The sequence below is a fragment of the Lingula anatina genome, chromosome 9 (assembly GCF_051362555.1).
Source record: "Lingula anatina isolate TDL-2025a chromosome 9, LinAna3.0, whole genome shotgun sequence".
Taxonomy (NCBI): Eukaryota; Metazoa; Brachiopoda; class Lingulata; order Lingulida; family Lingulidae; genus Lingula; species Lingula anatina.
The window spans coordinates 5,197,867-5,214,594 of NC_141775.1; the positions used below are offsets into that span (position 1 = coordinate 5,197,867).

Genomic DNA, 16,728 nt, shown 5'->3' on the forward strand with positions numbered 1-16,728 from the left:
TTTAACAGCTTTATCTACCAGTGATTTGTTGTACCTCGACCATCTCCACCCGCACTGCTGAAGCCCACTTAAGCCCCCTTTACACTGGACGGCGTCCTTTCTGCGTCCAGCAGTACGGCCCCATTTGAGAGTTAAAAAATTATAATGCTTTACGTGCCGACAACTGGCCGATCATTGAGCATTCATTCTGATACAAAATTAATGCTCGTGGCTCCTTATTAAGACCACAGCGATGCCAAATTTCATGGTCGCAGAAAGGACGCCGTCCAGTGTAAAGGGGGTATTACAGGGTATTCACAACAGAGTTGGTCCGCGGACTTACAGATCTGCGGATCAAATATGGCCGACCCACTTGAAAGCTTACCGCACAATAGTCTATAAGGTGTCCCTCGATATCGTTTCTAACCTTTTCCATTTTCGTGAGTGTAATTTCTATTTATAAATTTTGCTACAAGAAGTATACATTAATAAATATTGAAGACCGCTAACCACACTAAATGTGCCAAATTTTCGTAGGTCGCCAATAAAAAGCATAACTCTTTGTCTTTTCGGAATGATTAATACCTTCTTACCAATAGAAAAGCCTATATTGCAGGCAATAAGCTTAATTTGACCTTGGTGTTTTGTGGGAACTGACTGCGTTCTTTAGCAGTGCCCACTCGGTATCTTCTACCTATCTTGTGATAGTAACAGTCAAGGTCATAAGAGAGTAGATATTAAATCGACTGCTCCCATTGGCTGTCTAGCTCGCCCCATTGATAGGAAAAAAGTTCCAGTCTAAAATTCAATTCATGGCACATTCACAAAATATATAAAGTAAGCGGACCCAAACGTAATTACTTTGAGGCATTTGTTATTTATAACACTCCCAATACTTTACACTAGCAAAAATGGAAAAGCATTCTCATTGCTAAGCGTTTTTTTCCGGCCAGACCTAATGGACTATAATCCCTCAATAGACAATGAATAGGTTTCCCGCGGCGATTACACGACTAGCTTACAAGTGGGTTTGCAATATTTAATATGCTGGTATATGTTAGTCCGCATATCAACTCTGTTGTGAATGGGGACATTCTTCTCTTTGTTGCAGATAGAATTAAATGGTAAAATATTGGTTTGACTAATTTGATCGCCAAGTGACACTTCCTACATCTAACCTTAACTGTGTTTTTTCTTTGTATTTACGTACTGTTGCTAAAGGGCTGTCCATTTTCTGTTGAAAAGTTTCATCAGTTGTGTAATTTCAAAAGAATTGGAGAATTTTATTTTTCAGCAGCTGGGAAAATAAACGGACGCTTTTTCACATACATGTATGGCTCTATTCCCATAGATTTTAGATCGATCTATCCCCGCGGGGAGTCTCACTAGATTACTTTCAGATAATCCTACTTAAATGTCCGTCCCGCCTACTACAAGCTGTAAGGGTGTAATTAATTTTCGTGTCCGCCCGGCTGACAGCTATTTAGCGTGAACCCATAGGGAGTTAGGTCGATCTAAAGTAGGTCGATCTAATCTATGGAAATGGGGTGTATGTCGTCTGCTCACAGTCAGACTAAGGCTCTGTTCTCACAACTTTTAGATCGATCTATCACTGCGGGGAGTCTCACTAGATTACTGTCAGATAATCCCCCTTAAGTGTCCGTCCCCGCCTACTACAAGCTTTAAGGGGTAATTAACTTTCGTGTCCGCCCGGCTGACAGCTATTTAGCGTGAACCCCCAGGGAGTTAGGTCGATCCAATGTAGGTCGATCTAATCTATGAGAATGGGGAGTTAATCAGTGAACGGGGTTGTGATGGATGTAACATAGCCATTATCCCGAGGTGGCGCCATCTGACTAAATGGGCACAATATTCTACATGTATCTATATCGGCTCCCAATATATCTACTGACCGCGACCAGAATAGCAACACGTACTACAGTTGTAGTAGCTATGATGTGACTAGGAATTCACTGAAATGAAATGCCCTTTGTAAAAAGCACCAACTACCTACTTCACGAGGAGCTAGTTTATGAATGACCACTGGTATTATGACTTAAAAATACACTTTGTTTGAAAATCCCCACGATGCTTATTTTTGCCACCCATGACTTTTTATAAAACTTAACATACACCTTTAAATGATTTAACCCCTTAAATATTATTTTTGGAACGTACATTGGAGTTTATAGGAAAACGGTCGCTGTTATAAAGACTGGTCAGTCATTTTAAGCTAAAACCAACTTTTATAAATTTTATCAAAGGTCGAATCAAAGTGCAGAAAGGGATAGATGAACGAGTCGTGAGTACAAACAAATTGCTTATTTTCCCGGGAAAATTCATTTTGGTGGGTAAATCTCGTGGAGTGTACCTTAAATCAATAAATGTGTTTGATTGATTTATGAAATACCATTCAAAAGTAATTGACTGCGAAGGCACATATCACGGAATACATGATCAAAATATTAGAGTACCGAATAGGGTCGAACATGCGAAATACAGAGAAATTATAATAAACGAGCCTACGTCGAAATCGTTTATCAACATGGGGTCGTGAAGTATAAATTTACCCGGAAAAAACCTTAACCAGGCGTGGTGCTTTCGTGCACGTCGGCAATTATCTACAAACGGAGTATATAAATTATTCAGCCTTTTCAACTTTCAAAAGTGTGAAGTTAAATTATTTAGACTTCCGCAATGGTTCTCGCTATTTTTCCACGCATCACTTTTGTTGTAGAAAAGTATCGATCAGACCTCGCTGTGAATTGAGGATGGCATTAGATGATGATTTTAGAGATAATTTCCCTGTGGTAGAGTAATTAGTCACAGTGCACGCGTCACCCAGGGACCCGCCGCATTAAATCTCTTGAAGCGCTCCAGCACGAGAGAACAAACAACTCGTTACGAGGACGGTATGCAAATTAAGACTTAACAAGCGCTCTGTGCGTTGAAAGTCAAACGAACTACGTCAAAGTAACACGTGTGTGAAGAGTTTTGTTCAGTAAATAAAATATGTGATCTGCCTGGCTGCTTTTATCATTTTGTACTATCAATTATCATTTATTATTTTATCATTTTTCCTTTATTTTTATTTCCTTGATGGCATATTTTTTTTACTTTTCGGCCCGCTGTCAAACTTTCGCACTTCCAGAATTACTACAACAATCCTTAAAATATATTTTTTCACAAATGACCCTTCCCGACCCCATGGAAATCCTTACTCTTACTCGGCCTCTCTGATTATCTTGTTCAGAACCATTACGTACCTGATAACATTGTAGGGGAAAGTGACACTGATTGTTCTGAAAGCTATTTCCAACACCGCCACGCGCCAGCTTTCTGCTTGTGAAAAAAAAGCAACCACGTTAAGACGAAACATATGTATCTTCTTGATTATGAAATTACTTCATCTTTACACTTTGTCTGTGTGTGTTGGCAGTGGGTCCTTTGGTCCTATTGTTTAAACTAGGAAACACCAAACATCGTTGCCTTGTGTTTTCTAGGTTGAAATAAAGGCCTCATGTGCTACATGTATATGAAAGAAAAATTAAATTGACACGAAATACACGGTTTCGTAACATTCAAGTAAGAGGCTAGTTGCAAACATTGCACTGTATGTACTCCCATGTGCATATAGATAAAGACAGAGGGTCATATTTAGTTTGTGATATCACTTGTTGTCCAAAGATCATGGCGGAAAAGCGGGCTTTAAGATAAGATGTATATTCTGGTGTGTATAACCACATATTTTCAACGTAGTGCCCGGCAAAGCGGAAATTCTCTTCTACAGCACAAGGCTGGTTACGCTGCTAGGGTACCTCAAGTCTGTTTTGTAGTCTCGCTGCACGCACCGTAGAAAGGACACTGTGTTTGTATAGAGGCATGGGGCATAGGTAACTGTCTGGCATCCAATCTTTTGAACGGTCTATGGCATGGATGTGAACACAAACATTTCATACCCCTTATTAAGACACATGGCGGTTTAGTGGAGATATTTGTGAGGTGGACCAGGCAAAGAGTGAATATCAAAGGTTGTCAAAATATTTGGTGGCGGTTTTCGAACGTGAGTTTTGATACTTCTCTCCACTTATTGATTGCAAAATTGACGAATTATGACTTCGGTACTTTTTTCTCACAAATCATCAAGTAGGTACTTTTATGACCGCTGTTCTTGTTCGAGGTCTTCACCATTCTAGTGTTATTATTTTTTAAAACAAACTGACAGTTAAATGAAATTTTAAAATGATGTTCATTTGCACGTTTTATCTTAAAGTTATTTTTGTCTTTTGTGCAGATTCCACGAACCAGATTGCAATGTGTAAGCAGATCCATGGCTGGTGGAGACTTGGTCTCATCTTGGGAACACCGATATTAGCACTGCCGCTCCCTCTTGTGTTACAATCTCCAGTAAGTAACTGCATGCTAATGGATCGGTTATGTGAGTGTTTAAGCTTGGGACTTATGGAGGAATTCTTACCTTTCAATTACGCTTATCACCATTAGTTACATTAAGGGGAGTAGTAGTAAAACGGATAAAATAATGCCCTGTTCTTATATATATATTTTAAAAAATAAAACATACTTCCCAAAGGCCCATTAAATACAAATATTAAGTACAGTGTCCAACGGAAGTAGCGCCAATTATGGGGAAAATACTGTTTTAGGTTTGGAGATTTTCTCTATAATCAAGACAGCTATTCAAGTGATTCAAACGACACCAAAGAGCTGGGTGAAAGCACTACAGAAGAGTACCAGGGAATTATCTTAAACTATATCCTTTCGATTTTATCGTCTTATAGGTTAAATGGCCACATATTCCAATGGGTTATTCACTTAAAGAGACGATAATTTTCAAACAAACAATTTCGTAAAAAATCCCTTCCTGACATTCATCTGCAGTCCACATTCCCCACAACAATTACTGTAATTTTTGTAACGATCAGTTGCTTAGGGACCATTCTCACAGATAATTGGATCTCCCTGCTTAAATATCTGTCACGCCTAGTAAAGCTATTAGGGGTAATTATCTTTACTCCCTAGCTGATTCGGTAAGCGTGACAGACAGTTTAGTTGATAGCAATTTAGGGAGACTCCCCAGGGAGTTAGACATATCCAGATGGATCGATCTAGGCATTGGAACCCAGTCTTTGATAGGGAAATATACTTGAAACCACGTGTTGATTAAAAAAAAAAAAAAGATTAATCTTTTTATATCTATCGAAGAATGAACTTGTTTTCCCCACCCGCCGCGCATATTCTCTTTCAAAATTTTCTTCCTTTCCTCATGAAATATGCTTTTAGCACGAACTTTTCTCTTTTGCTTTGATTTATTACTAATTACTTTTGCTCCTCCCCCTCATGGTAACGACCCTTAGCAATGGAGGCGTGGCTTAGTTACCCTTTACCAGGGCATCATATTGTCTTTTCACAGGATATTTGCAGATAAATAAATAGACGGTCATTTTACTATATCTGATATCTCTGGCTTTTCCCATTTTCCCTATGTAATCTGCCACCCTGAATCTGGTAGTAGAGGGTATGGCTTAGTCATCAGTCTGATGGGGGCACGTGCCGGTTGAACAAGTCATCAAAAGGCACAGTTCTCGGTGCAAACTAAAAAAAATATTACATCCAATGTTAGTCCTTGCTACAAGTTGCTACAAGTCAGAACAATGCGATATACAGATACAGTTGTGAGTGGGCACCTGTATTGCACGCTGTGAAAAAATTAGAACTGAAAGAAAATTGCAGATACGGTAATACTAATAATTACTACGGATGCAATAGATAATTGAAATGACAGTTTCATAAGTTTGTACTATACATGTAATTATCCTAAATGTAACTAAAAGTGTGTTATTGCAATTTCCCACTGAAAAAACGTTTGATCAATAAATGATTAAATTTACCCAAATCGATGAAATATGCGAGAGGTGTATTTATGAACTGCTCGCGGCTACAGCTGGCAGGATGAAAGCCGAAGTTTGTCCGTTTCTAGTCTGGAAAGATGATTTCCATGGCAGACAACACCCGAAGGGAATATTTATATGAAACTGCGACATTTTTGACATGATTTTCAACCCTTATGGTAATCATCTTTGTTGACTGACTAAAGGACTAAAGATGGACATAAACGCGTTTATATACCTTCTGAATGGAACAAATATAGCTGATATCTCTGACTTGGACATAAACACGTTAATATACCTTCTGAATGGAACAAATACATCAGCTGACAAGTGCAGCAGAATCGAAACACAATTACCATTCTGTGCTTTTATCGAATGTGTCGCTTGCCGTATGTTTCTTACAGTTTTGTCGGTCTGTGGAGTGGTTGGAAATATGGTGTCACTTCTGGCATTGTCACGAATGCCGAAGCCGCGTACAGCATTCCACCTTATGCTTATAAACGTTGCAGCATCGGATTTTGTGTCAATGGTCTTCTATTTTCTATTAGGAATCATGCTGCTCGTCGAACGTCCGACTTGTAGAACAATGGAAGTCACGTCCATCTGGTATATTTTGAATGGTATTTCTTATTCATCGTTGGTTTGCACGATTTGGGCAACGTTTGGACTCGTCGTCTGCCAATATGTGTCTACAAAAGCACCATTTTATTGCGTCAAATCAACCTCAAAGACGCATGCTAAAATATATATTTCAACTACTTGGATTGCTTCAATTATTTTCATCAGTTTGATGACTATAGTGCCACGTGTTACTGGAGATTTCGATTTGTTAAATCTCATCGAAGCTTGTGTGTTCCTGATATCATATGTAATCACCACACTGGCAGTAGTGTATATGTACTGGAGAATGTTTAAGTATGTGCGTCGCGGGCCGCCTAATCTTGGAAGTAACAATGAAAACAATGGTGAACGCTCGAATTTGAAGGCCAGGAAAACTGTTGCCATTTTGGCAGTGGTCATGTTACTGTTTTGGGCACCGGGCATTACACACATGTGTTTGAATATTGTAAACTGTTTTGCAGGATGTGAAAACGAGACATATTATTTAACATATCTGATTTCAGTGATTGGGAACTTTCTGATTGTCTTAAATAGCGTCGTCAATCCCCTGATTTATGGCTTGAGACTGAACATTGTCAGGAAAGGCTATGCCAGGCTATTTGGTTGTGGCAGATGCAATGACTGGTAATTATATGACAAAGCGATCAAGCTCACTTACCTTAACTTCGTTGTCGATATGTGAAAACTTTTATTCTGACAAAAAACTATACAATTTCCAGAAAAGTTAACCAATCAGACAGGTTTTCCAATTAAAGCTGTATTTTAGTACTATGTTATTTTTCTCTAAGTGTGAGGAGAGTAAGTGGCATGGTTTCCTTTATCAAATATAGTTCTTTAAAATTGCCGGTAGTCTTTTAATTGTTATTAAATGATCATGCCATGTAAACACGATAACACATGAATGCACAGTGACAAGTCGACGGTTGTACGCACATGCTACTTCATTTTATAGTATACCGATTGGGCAGGACAGAAATACTGTGAATATGTTACATCCGTAAACTTCTGCAGTGATTGATGTGCTAAAATGCTGCGTATATGCATGCTGATCAAAGACGACAATGAACCATACTTTCCTAGGCTCTATACTGCATCATACTTTACACAGGACGGGAATACTGTGAATATGTGTATGGAACCGAAAACGGAACTTGTTTATAATGTTTTATAGTGTTTTGGTGGCTGTGTTTATACTTACAAACAAATAAATAAGCTGAACGATAAAATTAAATGTTTTTTCCAGTCACGAGAAGAATGAATGTAGTATTTGTTAATTGTCATTGAGTGTTCTACTTTATGTTAACGTTGAGCAGTTTTTATCTTTCAATAGGTAACAATAAATAGATAATTTTTATTATGTAGGTCTATGGTTTATCGTTTTTAACGCAAATTTACAAACTTACAATTGTAAACAGCACCACGATTAACTTGAATATAGTGCTTGGCATTGGCTTTCGATACATGGAACCTTTGATGTACATTTCATTTTACAAAACATGTCATAATTGATTTAAGAATGTGGAGAGGGGAGCGACTATTGTGTAACACATTTTGTGATGAAGTAAAGATGTGATGAAGTGAAACGTTGTTGAGATAAGCTTTTTATCGATATGCAACATGTTAGTATACCTTGGATGGTACCTCTTCCTCTCCGCACCGTTAAACGATAATGAAGTTTCATTTTGGCTACACTAAACATTTCCGAATAATTGGTACTTCTAGTAGCCATTTTATAGAATTTTAGAATGCAAAAGACGTGATTTCAGGTTGTGCATGTATGTTTTAGAATCTGAAGGTGGGGATTTTTATTTTCATGTTGTACTAGTACATACCCGTACATACATGTGTCACTCTAAACCGAATGTGGAGTGTGTTATTTAATTAAGAGGACATTGTTATCATCATTTTCTCGAAAATTTGTAGTTTAAAAGTTCAATTGCTTGAAAAATACAAAAAATGTCGAAACGTAAAACATTAATTCACGTGTATTAATAAAACGTATATTTCTATTGTCACACCTACCAGTGCATCTTCTTAAAGTTCTATCCGCGTGTAATAAAACTAAAAACAATACTGTTTGTGTTTTTTTGCTGTCTATAATTCATATGAATGCATTTATCCTTCGTTGAGTATGATTTTTTTTACATTACAAACATATTGTGCACTTTTTAAAGCTTTTTTCTAATTCTACACATGGAACAAGTGTCTTAAGGCTACTGTCACCCTTCGCCCCAAACTCCTTATTTAATGCCTTAAATATATCCTTTTGAGTAATAAATAAATCTTCAGTATTCAGTAACTATACTAATTAACAATTACGCATATGTAACCTTACGGTGACGTCATTATTGCGATTTTTGGGTAAAAACTGAAAAATCGGACTTCTCAAATTTCTCTTTTACCTGAGCACCCACGGTCACCGTTTCAACGTTAACGCCGGTTTAATGACACCATTTAGTTTTCCAAAACCCTTTCAGCGGTTTTTCTTAAAAGTCTTAGTTAAGATTTTATCGTTGACAAAGCAAAAAATCCCTTTGTTTAATGAAAATCTGTAATTGGGGGCTCATAACTCCATAACAAAAATATTTTAACTAAAATGACGGCACGGGATTGTAGCCGACACACTCCTGGTCAACTCTGATATTATCATGAAAAAATCTTGTTCATTTCATTGTTTAAAGTCAGCACAAAGATAGCTGCATTATTGAATAATTAGATGCAAGAAAAAACTATTTTCGGTATCTGGATGAGGGTTTCAATATCGTAATAAGCTTCGGCTTCGTTGCCAAGGTGTTGTTGCTATGGGTGGGGGCGAAATAAATAAATATTGCTCTTACTACTAATCATGGGAAAGAGAAAAAAATAACGTGAAGGGGAATTAACTAATTGTTATTAATCGCAGTATTAGCCTCTTTTTCAATTATCTTAGTCATTTGTGATCATGTAACAAAGCAGTTTGGAGATCTTGTGTTGGGGTAACCTCTAGGGGGGTCACCTTGTGTTGGGGTCACCTCAAACCTCTGGGGGAGATAATTAATCAACATTCCGACGTCAAAAGTTGACCTCATCTGGGAAGGTCAATGTTTATATGATAGTGACGAACACACCTTGTGCAGTAGGTACGTCATGATAAAGATGATTCCCTTGCCTTTCAGGAGTCGCGCTGTGGGTATGTCATGATCATTATGGTGGTGCTGTGGTTGACGGAAGCGCTCCCCCTAGCGGTGACGGCGTTATTCCCCATGTGTCTCTTTCCCGCTCTTGGGGTCATGAAGTCAAGTGAAGTTGTGCAGAATTATATCAAGGTTAGACTATATGACTGCATTCTTTCCTGCAGTATTAAAACTTAAATGTAAAATAAAAGTAAAAGAAGACTTTCATGTTTCTAGAATAGTTTGGAAGGCGAATTCCCTCTAGAATCGTTTTTATAAGCATGTACATATTCAAAAAATAGGAAAACCGCATCACATGACTATTTTTTTTCTTATATCCAAACAACTCTTATGAAAAGAGCACCTTTTGATAAAATACATTTATGATATTGCATTACTGCTATTTCTGCACTGACAAAGGCATATACACGCAGTCGTTATACAGTATGACTTTTCTAATGTGATAAATTTTCAAAAAAAAAAAAAAAAAAAAAATAAATAAAATAAAATAAAATAAAATAAAATAAAATAAAAGACTATACTGCCCTTTTCCAGGATGTCTCTATGTTGTTTATGGGAGGTATGGCAGTTGCCGTAGCTATTGAAAGATGGAACCTCCACAAGCGGTTTGCTCTTGGTATTCTGCTCTTAGTAGGAACAAAGCCAAGATGGTAACTATTGCTACACTGTACAGTATCTGGGCTTTCTTTCTAAGGTTTTGTGCTGGTGGGAGTTAGGTGGGGAGTTTGGTGGGGAAACCAGACATAGCAGAAAGATGTCTCCGTCTGCTTAGTTCAACTTAATGGTATTCACAAATAAATAAAGAGGACGAACAACTGCGAAAGCATTTGCCAAGAATATTTTCATTAACCACGAACCAATAATAAATCAGTCAATAAGTAGATAAACGACACAATTTTCAGTTTAAAGAACTTCAAGTTAAAAAGGGGAGGAGGGCATTCTACAGACGATTCCAAATTTATGTATCTTTGCACAATTTTTTCTTCGTTTTAGGCTGATGCTTGGCTTTATGATACCAACCTGGTTTCTTTCCATGTGGATAAGTAATACAGCCACGGCCGCCATGATGTTGCCAATTGTACAGGCGGTTCTAAACCAACTGCGGGATCACAAGACAGAAGCATCTCCCCTCACCGATACTGAGACGGAATCTATTACTATGGCAAGTGGTGCGTCTTCTGGAACTTGCTGTTTTTTATGTTTTTTGTCAGTTTGCAATATCTAAACATGGTTTCCTTTCTTTAGATTATTTTCAAATTATGATATTTAAATCCTCAAAGAAGCAACCTAAATATTAGCATTTTTGAAAATTGTCATACGATTTGGAATTTCAAACTCAATTTGCACTCGTTCATAAACATATTGCTAACCGTTCTAACGGGTACAGGAGAATGTCTAAAAATGGCGAGCGGTAGTCAAGAATGCGCTTAACAGCAGCAATGTCGTATTCCGTGCATCATGTAAATTAAAACACAACTTAGCATAATCTAAAGACAAAATAACTATATTTCCGAAATGTCGAAGCTGAATTTGTCAGTGTTTTTTCCGTTTCACGGACTCGGCTCTCTTTCGTAATGCACTCTGCAGGTATTTAACTCTTTAGTTCCATCTTCAAGGGTCTGCCGTAGAAGACGATACCAGTGTATCACCCCCGGAGTGCATAGCAGGGGACGAGGAAAGCAGTTTTACACTGACGTGAGTAGGGCGCCCTATTCGCATCGAAGGCTAACGAATGGTGCTCAGGCCTTCAGCCGCCAATTTACAGTGAGGGATCCTTTATTTGAACTTATGGACGTTTAATCTTTTTAAGTGACCCAATTGAAAAATAGCTTAGCACCTAGATTCAGAGCAGACATTTTTCGGTCACAAGGTCTTTTTCGACCCCCCTCTCCGATCCCCTTATTTACCACGTCCCCCAAAACAAAACACAGAGCAACAACCAAATCAATGCAAGCAGCTGATTGACCGATAAAAATATTTCAAAACTTCTTTAAACATATTTGTGCTATTTAACATTTTAGAGAAGAAGACGCTATATCGGAGAGGCCTTCTGTGTCGGGGAAAACGGATTCTCGCCTTTCCAAAGCTTTCTTGCTGGCCATTTGTTACTCTGCAAACTTTGGGGGGACGTCAGCAATCACCGGAACAGCCGCCAACTTTGTTCTCAAATATGAAGCCGATAAGTAAGGAACAAGTGTTATACCAACTTTTTAAATCCATTTACTTGACTGAAAAATACAGGTCCCACCAAAATACTTTTTTCTTAAGGAAACATTTCTGTCGTTGCTGCTCTCATGTTGTACCCAGTGTAGCTTAGCGCACTTTGTGATTGCATCATCATCATCACCATTATTTATTAACGTGCCATGTGCATCCCAGATTCTTTCCGTACGTAACCGTTCTGGTCCCTTTGTCGCCCCACACACTGCAACTGTGACTCAGGTAATTGCATATCAGTACTGTATCATGTCCAAGAGTTTAGAGAGTACATGTATGCTTAGAGAGTATAGTAGAGAGTTGAAACTTTACAACTGGACTGTAAATGCGTCTTAAGATATCTTATTAGAGAATAATATACCATTGGATGGCCTTTGTATATGAAATGGTTCCTTTTGTTTCCAACAGATTGTTTGGAGAGCACGGAGAGCAGTCTGGAGTCACTTTCACCTCCTGGATGGCGTTTGCAATGCCGATTGCGTTGATAAATATGACAATTGGGTGGCTGTGGCTACAGCTACTTCACATTGGGTTCAGGTGAGAGGTGTACGGCTATAAGCTTTTTAATATGACGATTGTATAGTTTGTGGCATTACCGGTAAGCAGTTTCAAGAAAGGATTTCCTTTTTGGGAAAGCAATAACAAATCGTTGATTTAACTATACCATTTAGTACCTTTTAAAATACTGTTTTCTTTGTCGCGTCTTAATTGCCTTCTGAAAAAGCAAGAGAGTGCGCGCGCGCGCATAGACACACACACACACACACACACACAAACACACACGCACTATAAATATTGAGCGTGTGTTCTTTTATACGTGAATGAAGAAGTGAACATACATTTTAGAGATTGCTGCAGCAAAAATGACGAACAGTCCGTTGCCGTTCGTAATGTTATCAGAGAAGAATACAGACAACTAGGAAAGATACAGTGAGTGAGCCTATATACAAATGGCGCTATATTCACGAAGTAAATGGAAAATGAATAATGAGAGAAACAAAATCTGGCTTATTGTTACTTTCATCACTAAAAAACAATGATAAAAAGTATTATTTAAAAAGGATGTTTTTGTTGTCATGAAAAGAACAATACTCTTACCCAGAAAGTCTATATATAAAAGAAATGATTTACTTATTTTTTCCATAGGTTTGCAGAGTTATCGGTTTGTGCCCATTTTGTTGCTATTGCCCTCTTGTGGTTGACACGTGACCCGGGGCAGGCCGGAGGCTGGGGAGTCATATTCCTGGACGGGTATGTAAGGAGGTCACGGCGCCACTTGCGGATCTAGGATTGGCTGGAGCGTCTGTGGGGAGGGGGGGACACATAATAAACATTGCTTAGTTTTAGTTCGGTAATTAAAAGAGGAAGTCAATTTAATATTATATTCATATGTAGGGTACAAGGATGTAAATGTTATTTTTGGGTTTTGCCTACTTTTACCCTGAACTCTGCTTTGTATTTTAAAACTGGGGCCATCCACAAGTTCTACTCGGTCTTTTCTAACCGCTACAAGACTGAATCGAAGATTCTGTCCAATTTTTTAATAACTTAGAGAGCCCTGGTAGAGGGTAGAGAAGAATTGACATTTCAAAAGCTAAGCTCCTCTATATCAGTTATATCTCAGTTATTATTTATTTATTATTTTTGGAGGGGGGTGTCGTTTATGAAGAGCCTCGTGCCTCCCCCTACCTTTAAGCAAAAACACGGTAACATGAATTGAACTAACTTGTCTAACATTCTGCTCTTAAACCCTTCAAATTGTACATCAAACCACACAGAAACTTGCCAAGTCACGTTAAACATATGCATTCTTATTTAGATATGTGTCAGACGCCACTCCGGCCATCCTGGTCACCTTGTCGCTGTTTGTGTGGCCTGCCGCACTTCCTCATAAAATACCAGGTGAGCTCATCCTGAAACTCCATCAGACTTGTGGTATGTTGTAACTGGTAAAATCCGTCAATGTGATATTTAAGATTTTAATGGTTTGGCGGAGTGACTGGGATACAATTATCTCAATGCGGTAGAGACAGCTGTTTCAAATGTTTGCAGTTGTGCTGGTTTCATCTGGCGCATTCTTCTTCTTCAATATATAGAGGATGATTGAAACTAAAATTCAAAAAGGATGGTTGCAATATAAACAGTTTGTGAATATTACAAGATTTACTTTCAGTCTTGAGAGGACCTATATAATTATACAAGTAAGATAATCGTAATGAATCATATAGCGAAGAAAAATACTTGAACTCTTGATTAGCATATTATTGGAAATGTAGTGTGAGAATCGTGGGTCAAGTCTTACATCCTTTTTTATGTCTTTTAGGCGAATTACCAAACCAGAAACGAATTAAAAGATACGTGGCTTTGCTAGACTGGGGAACCTTTAATGCCAAGATGCCGTGGAACATTGTGCTCCTACTTGGCGGGGGGTTTGCGCTGGCTGACGGCACTGTGGTAAGAATGACGTCATTTGACGTCACGCTGCGTCATGACGTCCAAATTGGTATTTTATTTTTGCTGGATGTACGGTGTGATTCTTCTAAAAAAGGCTACATGTGTAAGATAATTTAATTTTTTCTTAATTGAAATCTGGTCTTCTTTACAGAATAGTATCACAGGTGTGAGAGAATTTTACACAGACAGCATATTATACACAGATATATTATGTACATCATAAAGTGCACGAAAATCTTCCGTTGTTTCAGAAATCTGGTCTGTCAGCGTCAATTGGACAGAGTCTAGAGCTTTTAAACCCGTTGCCTGATTGGCTGGTCGTCTTACTGGTGTGCCTTTTGGTGTCCTTTGCAACTGAGGTCACCAGTAACGTAGCAACCGTTACTATGCTCATGCCAATCCTAGCTGAGCTGGTAAGTTCTTTCTTAAATGGACCCGATATGCCGAGGGAATCTTGTAAAATGTTTTTTTTTCTCTGCAGCGGTAAATTACATCTTTTTAAAGGTGGTTGAGTATATAAAAAATGTTTTATTGCATTGTCATAGGGCACCATACTGATGTTCATTTGTTATAGTATAATTGTAAAAATAATTCTTTTTCAGTCGGTAACAATGGGAACTCATCCCTTGTATGTCATGTTCCCCGCCATTTTAGCAGCCTCGTTTGCATTTATGTTACCCGTGGCTACTCCTGCCAACGCTTTGGTATTCTCGTATGGCCATCTTCGCATTTGGGACATGGTATGAAAAAATTAGTCGGACAATGTTTTTAGAAATTAAAACGACTATTTTGTCTGTTACTATCACGTTTTGACGGAACTGGTATTATCATTTGATGTTCCCCTTGGCGGGGAAAATACGTCACACACGATATTAGAATTTTTGCTTCACGTACTGTTGTTTAAATTATTACTCAGTGACATTTAAAGTAAATATAAACTCTTTGTGGTAAACATGAATTGTCTAGTAATGTTTTGATTAACAGAAGGGGTATAAACCTGTCATTCAATAAGAAATAATCTGATTTTGTTTTACGAGGTGGTTCTTGTTTCAATCACATAATTTTGTACTTGTCATCTTCAGGTGAAGAATGGGTTGTTTATGAACACTGTTTGCCTGGTGACATTAATGGTCTGTATCAACACGTGGGGATGGGTTCAACTGAACCTTGACAACGTCCCGTCTTGGGTCGGCAAAAGACCTGTGGTGAACATGACGGGTGCGCCATCTACAGTGCAAACATTCAACGCCACTGACGTATTATATTTATGACGATTCAGCGCCATTTAGGAAAACGGCGACTTTTTTTGAAGCAACAGCATGTTAAGAATCCGCACAGGCTGGATTTTCGGAACATACACACGCACAAACACTCGAACAAAAACATATTTGTTAAGAGAAATTATTCATTAAATTAGGAAATGCTCAATCAACTGAAAGAGTTTTCATACTTGATTAATTTACCTTGGGGTAAACGGTATATTTCTCCGACTAACCGACCCTTGACCTCTCTTTCCTCTGCAGCAATCTGAGTAAATGAACAACTCCTAAACCTTGGTAAACTGCGGGTTTTCAAGTAGGGTTTGTCACATTCCGCCATAATTATGAGCATTGACCATCAGGTTGCCTGAGATTCAAAACAGTGTCAAGATGGAATTTTCAGACAGTTAGCAATGAATTAAACTATTTTTGGTGATATTAATTCATGGCATTTATCTGTTATAAATGATAAAAAATTGGTTGTCCGTAGGTACTAGGAATTAAAAAAATAAATGGTTTTAAATAAAAATGTGTGTTTAAAACCTTACGATTTATTTATTTATTGCATTTTGTATCATGCGCCACAGATCCAACAAAACTTATTGTGACCAAATTTATTAGTCAAAGGTTGCGTAGGCACAATCGTTTTATTTGGTACCATTTACCCCTGGGTACTTTGAATGGCGGAAATATCTAGCACTATGTTTTGATCAACACTTAAGGCATTACATTTACCAGCTGAGGCCTACATACTGTATATATGTACGTGTACCAGTCCACAATGTGATATATTGAACGTAATGCTTTTTGCAGTTGTATCTGTTTACATTCACTCGACTATTCACCAGCAGGCTTGTCATACCACCATCAGTATTTCTATGTCTGGTTATAAAATATGTAACCACATTTTTTTCATAATGATCCGCAATAATGCACCGCGAAAGAATTTATCTTGCTGTTACATGAAGTTGTGAAATAAATTGGGAAAGAGGCGAATTGTGTCACATTTTGTAAAGTTCAAAGACATCGGGACTTACATGACACATTCAGCAGTTGATTATGATTATGTTCGAGACATTTTGTTCTGTCGCCATCGATTTCAACATTTTGACACCA

At 38.0% G+C, this 16,728-nt stretch overlaps 1 protein-coding gene across 6 annotated transcripts in view; it reads left to right on the top strand.

The window, feature by feature from the left end:
- LOC106169250 (Na(+)/citrate cotransporter-like) overlaps nucleotides 1-16,604 on the top strand; it is a 27,187-nt gene extending 10,583 nt beyond the window's left edge. For 4 of the 6 annotated variants that reach the window (XM_086995002.1, XM_013548661.3, XM_086995003.1 and 1 more), the window contains 14 exons: nucleotides 4,274-4,386; nucleotides 9,665-9,814; nucleotides 10,217-10,332; nucleotides 10,676-10,851; nucleotides 11,299-11,377; nucleotides 11,704-11,865; nucleotides 12,308-12,436; nucleotides 12,746-12,829; nucleotides 13,046-13,150; nucleotides 13,719-13,801; nucleotides 14,223-14,353; nucleotides 14,605-14,766; nucleotides 14,956-15,093; nucleotides 15,436-16,604. In XM_086995002.1, the coding sequence (XP_086851128.1) occupies nucleotides 4,274-4,386; nucleotides 9,665-9,814; nucleotides 10,217-10,332; nucleotides 10,676-10,851; nucleotides 11,299-11,377; nucleotides 11,704-11,865; nucleotides 12,308-12,436; nucleotides 12,746-12,829; nucleotides 13,046-13,150; nucleotides 13,719-13,801; nucleotides 14,223-14,353; nucleotides 14,605-14,766; nucleotides 14,956-15,093; nucleotides 15,436-15,624 (1,817 nt within the window). In that variant the 3' untranslated portion in view covers nucleotides 15,625-16,604. Of the gene's footprint in view, nucleotides 1-3,690; nucleotides 4,043-4,273; nucleotides 4,387-9,664; nucleotides 9,815-10,216; nucleotides 10,333-10,675; nucleotides 10,852-11,298; nucleotides 11,378-11,703; nucleotides 11,866-12,307; nucleotides 12,437-12,745; nucleotides 12,830-13,045; nucleotides 13,151-13,718; nucleotides 13,802-14,222; nucleotides 14,354-14,604; nucleotides 14,767-14,955; nucleotides 15,094-15,435 lie in introns of those variants that run through there. The other 2 variants (XM_086995005.1, XM_086995006.1) reach the window with 2 other exon arrangements.
- The last annotated feature ends 124 nt before the right edge of the window (nucleotides 16,605-16,728 follow it).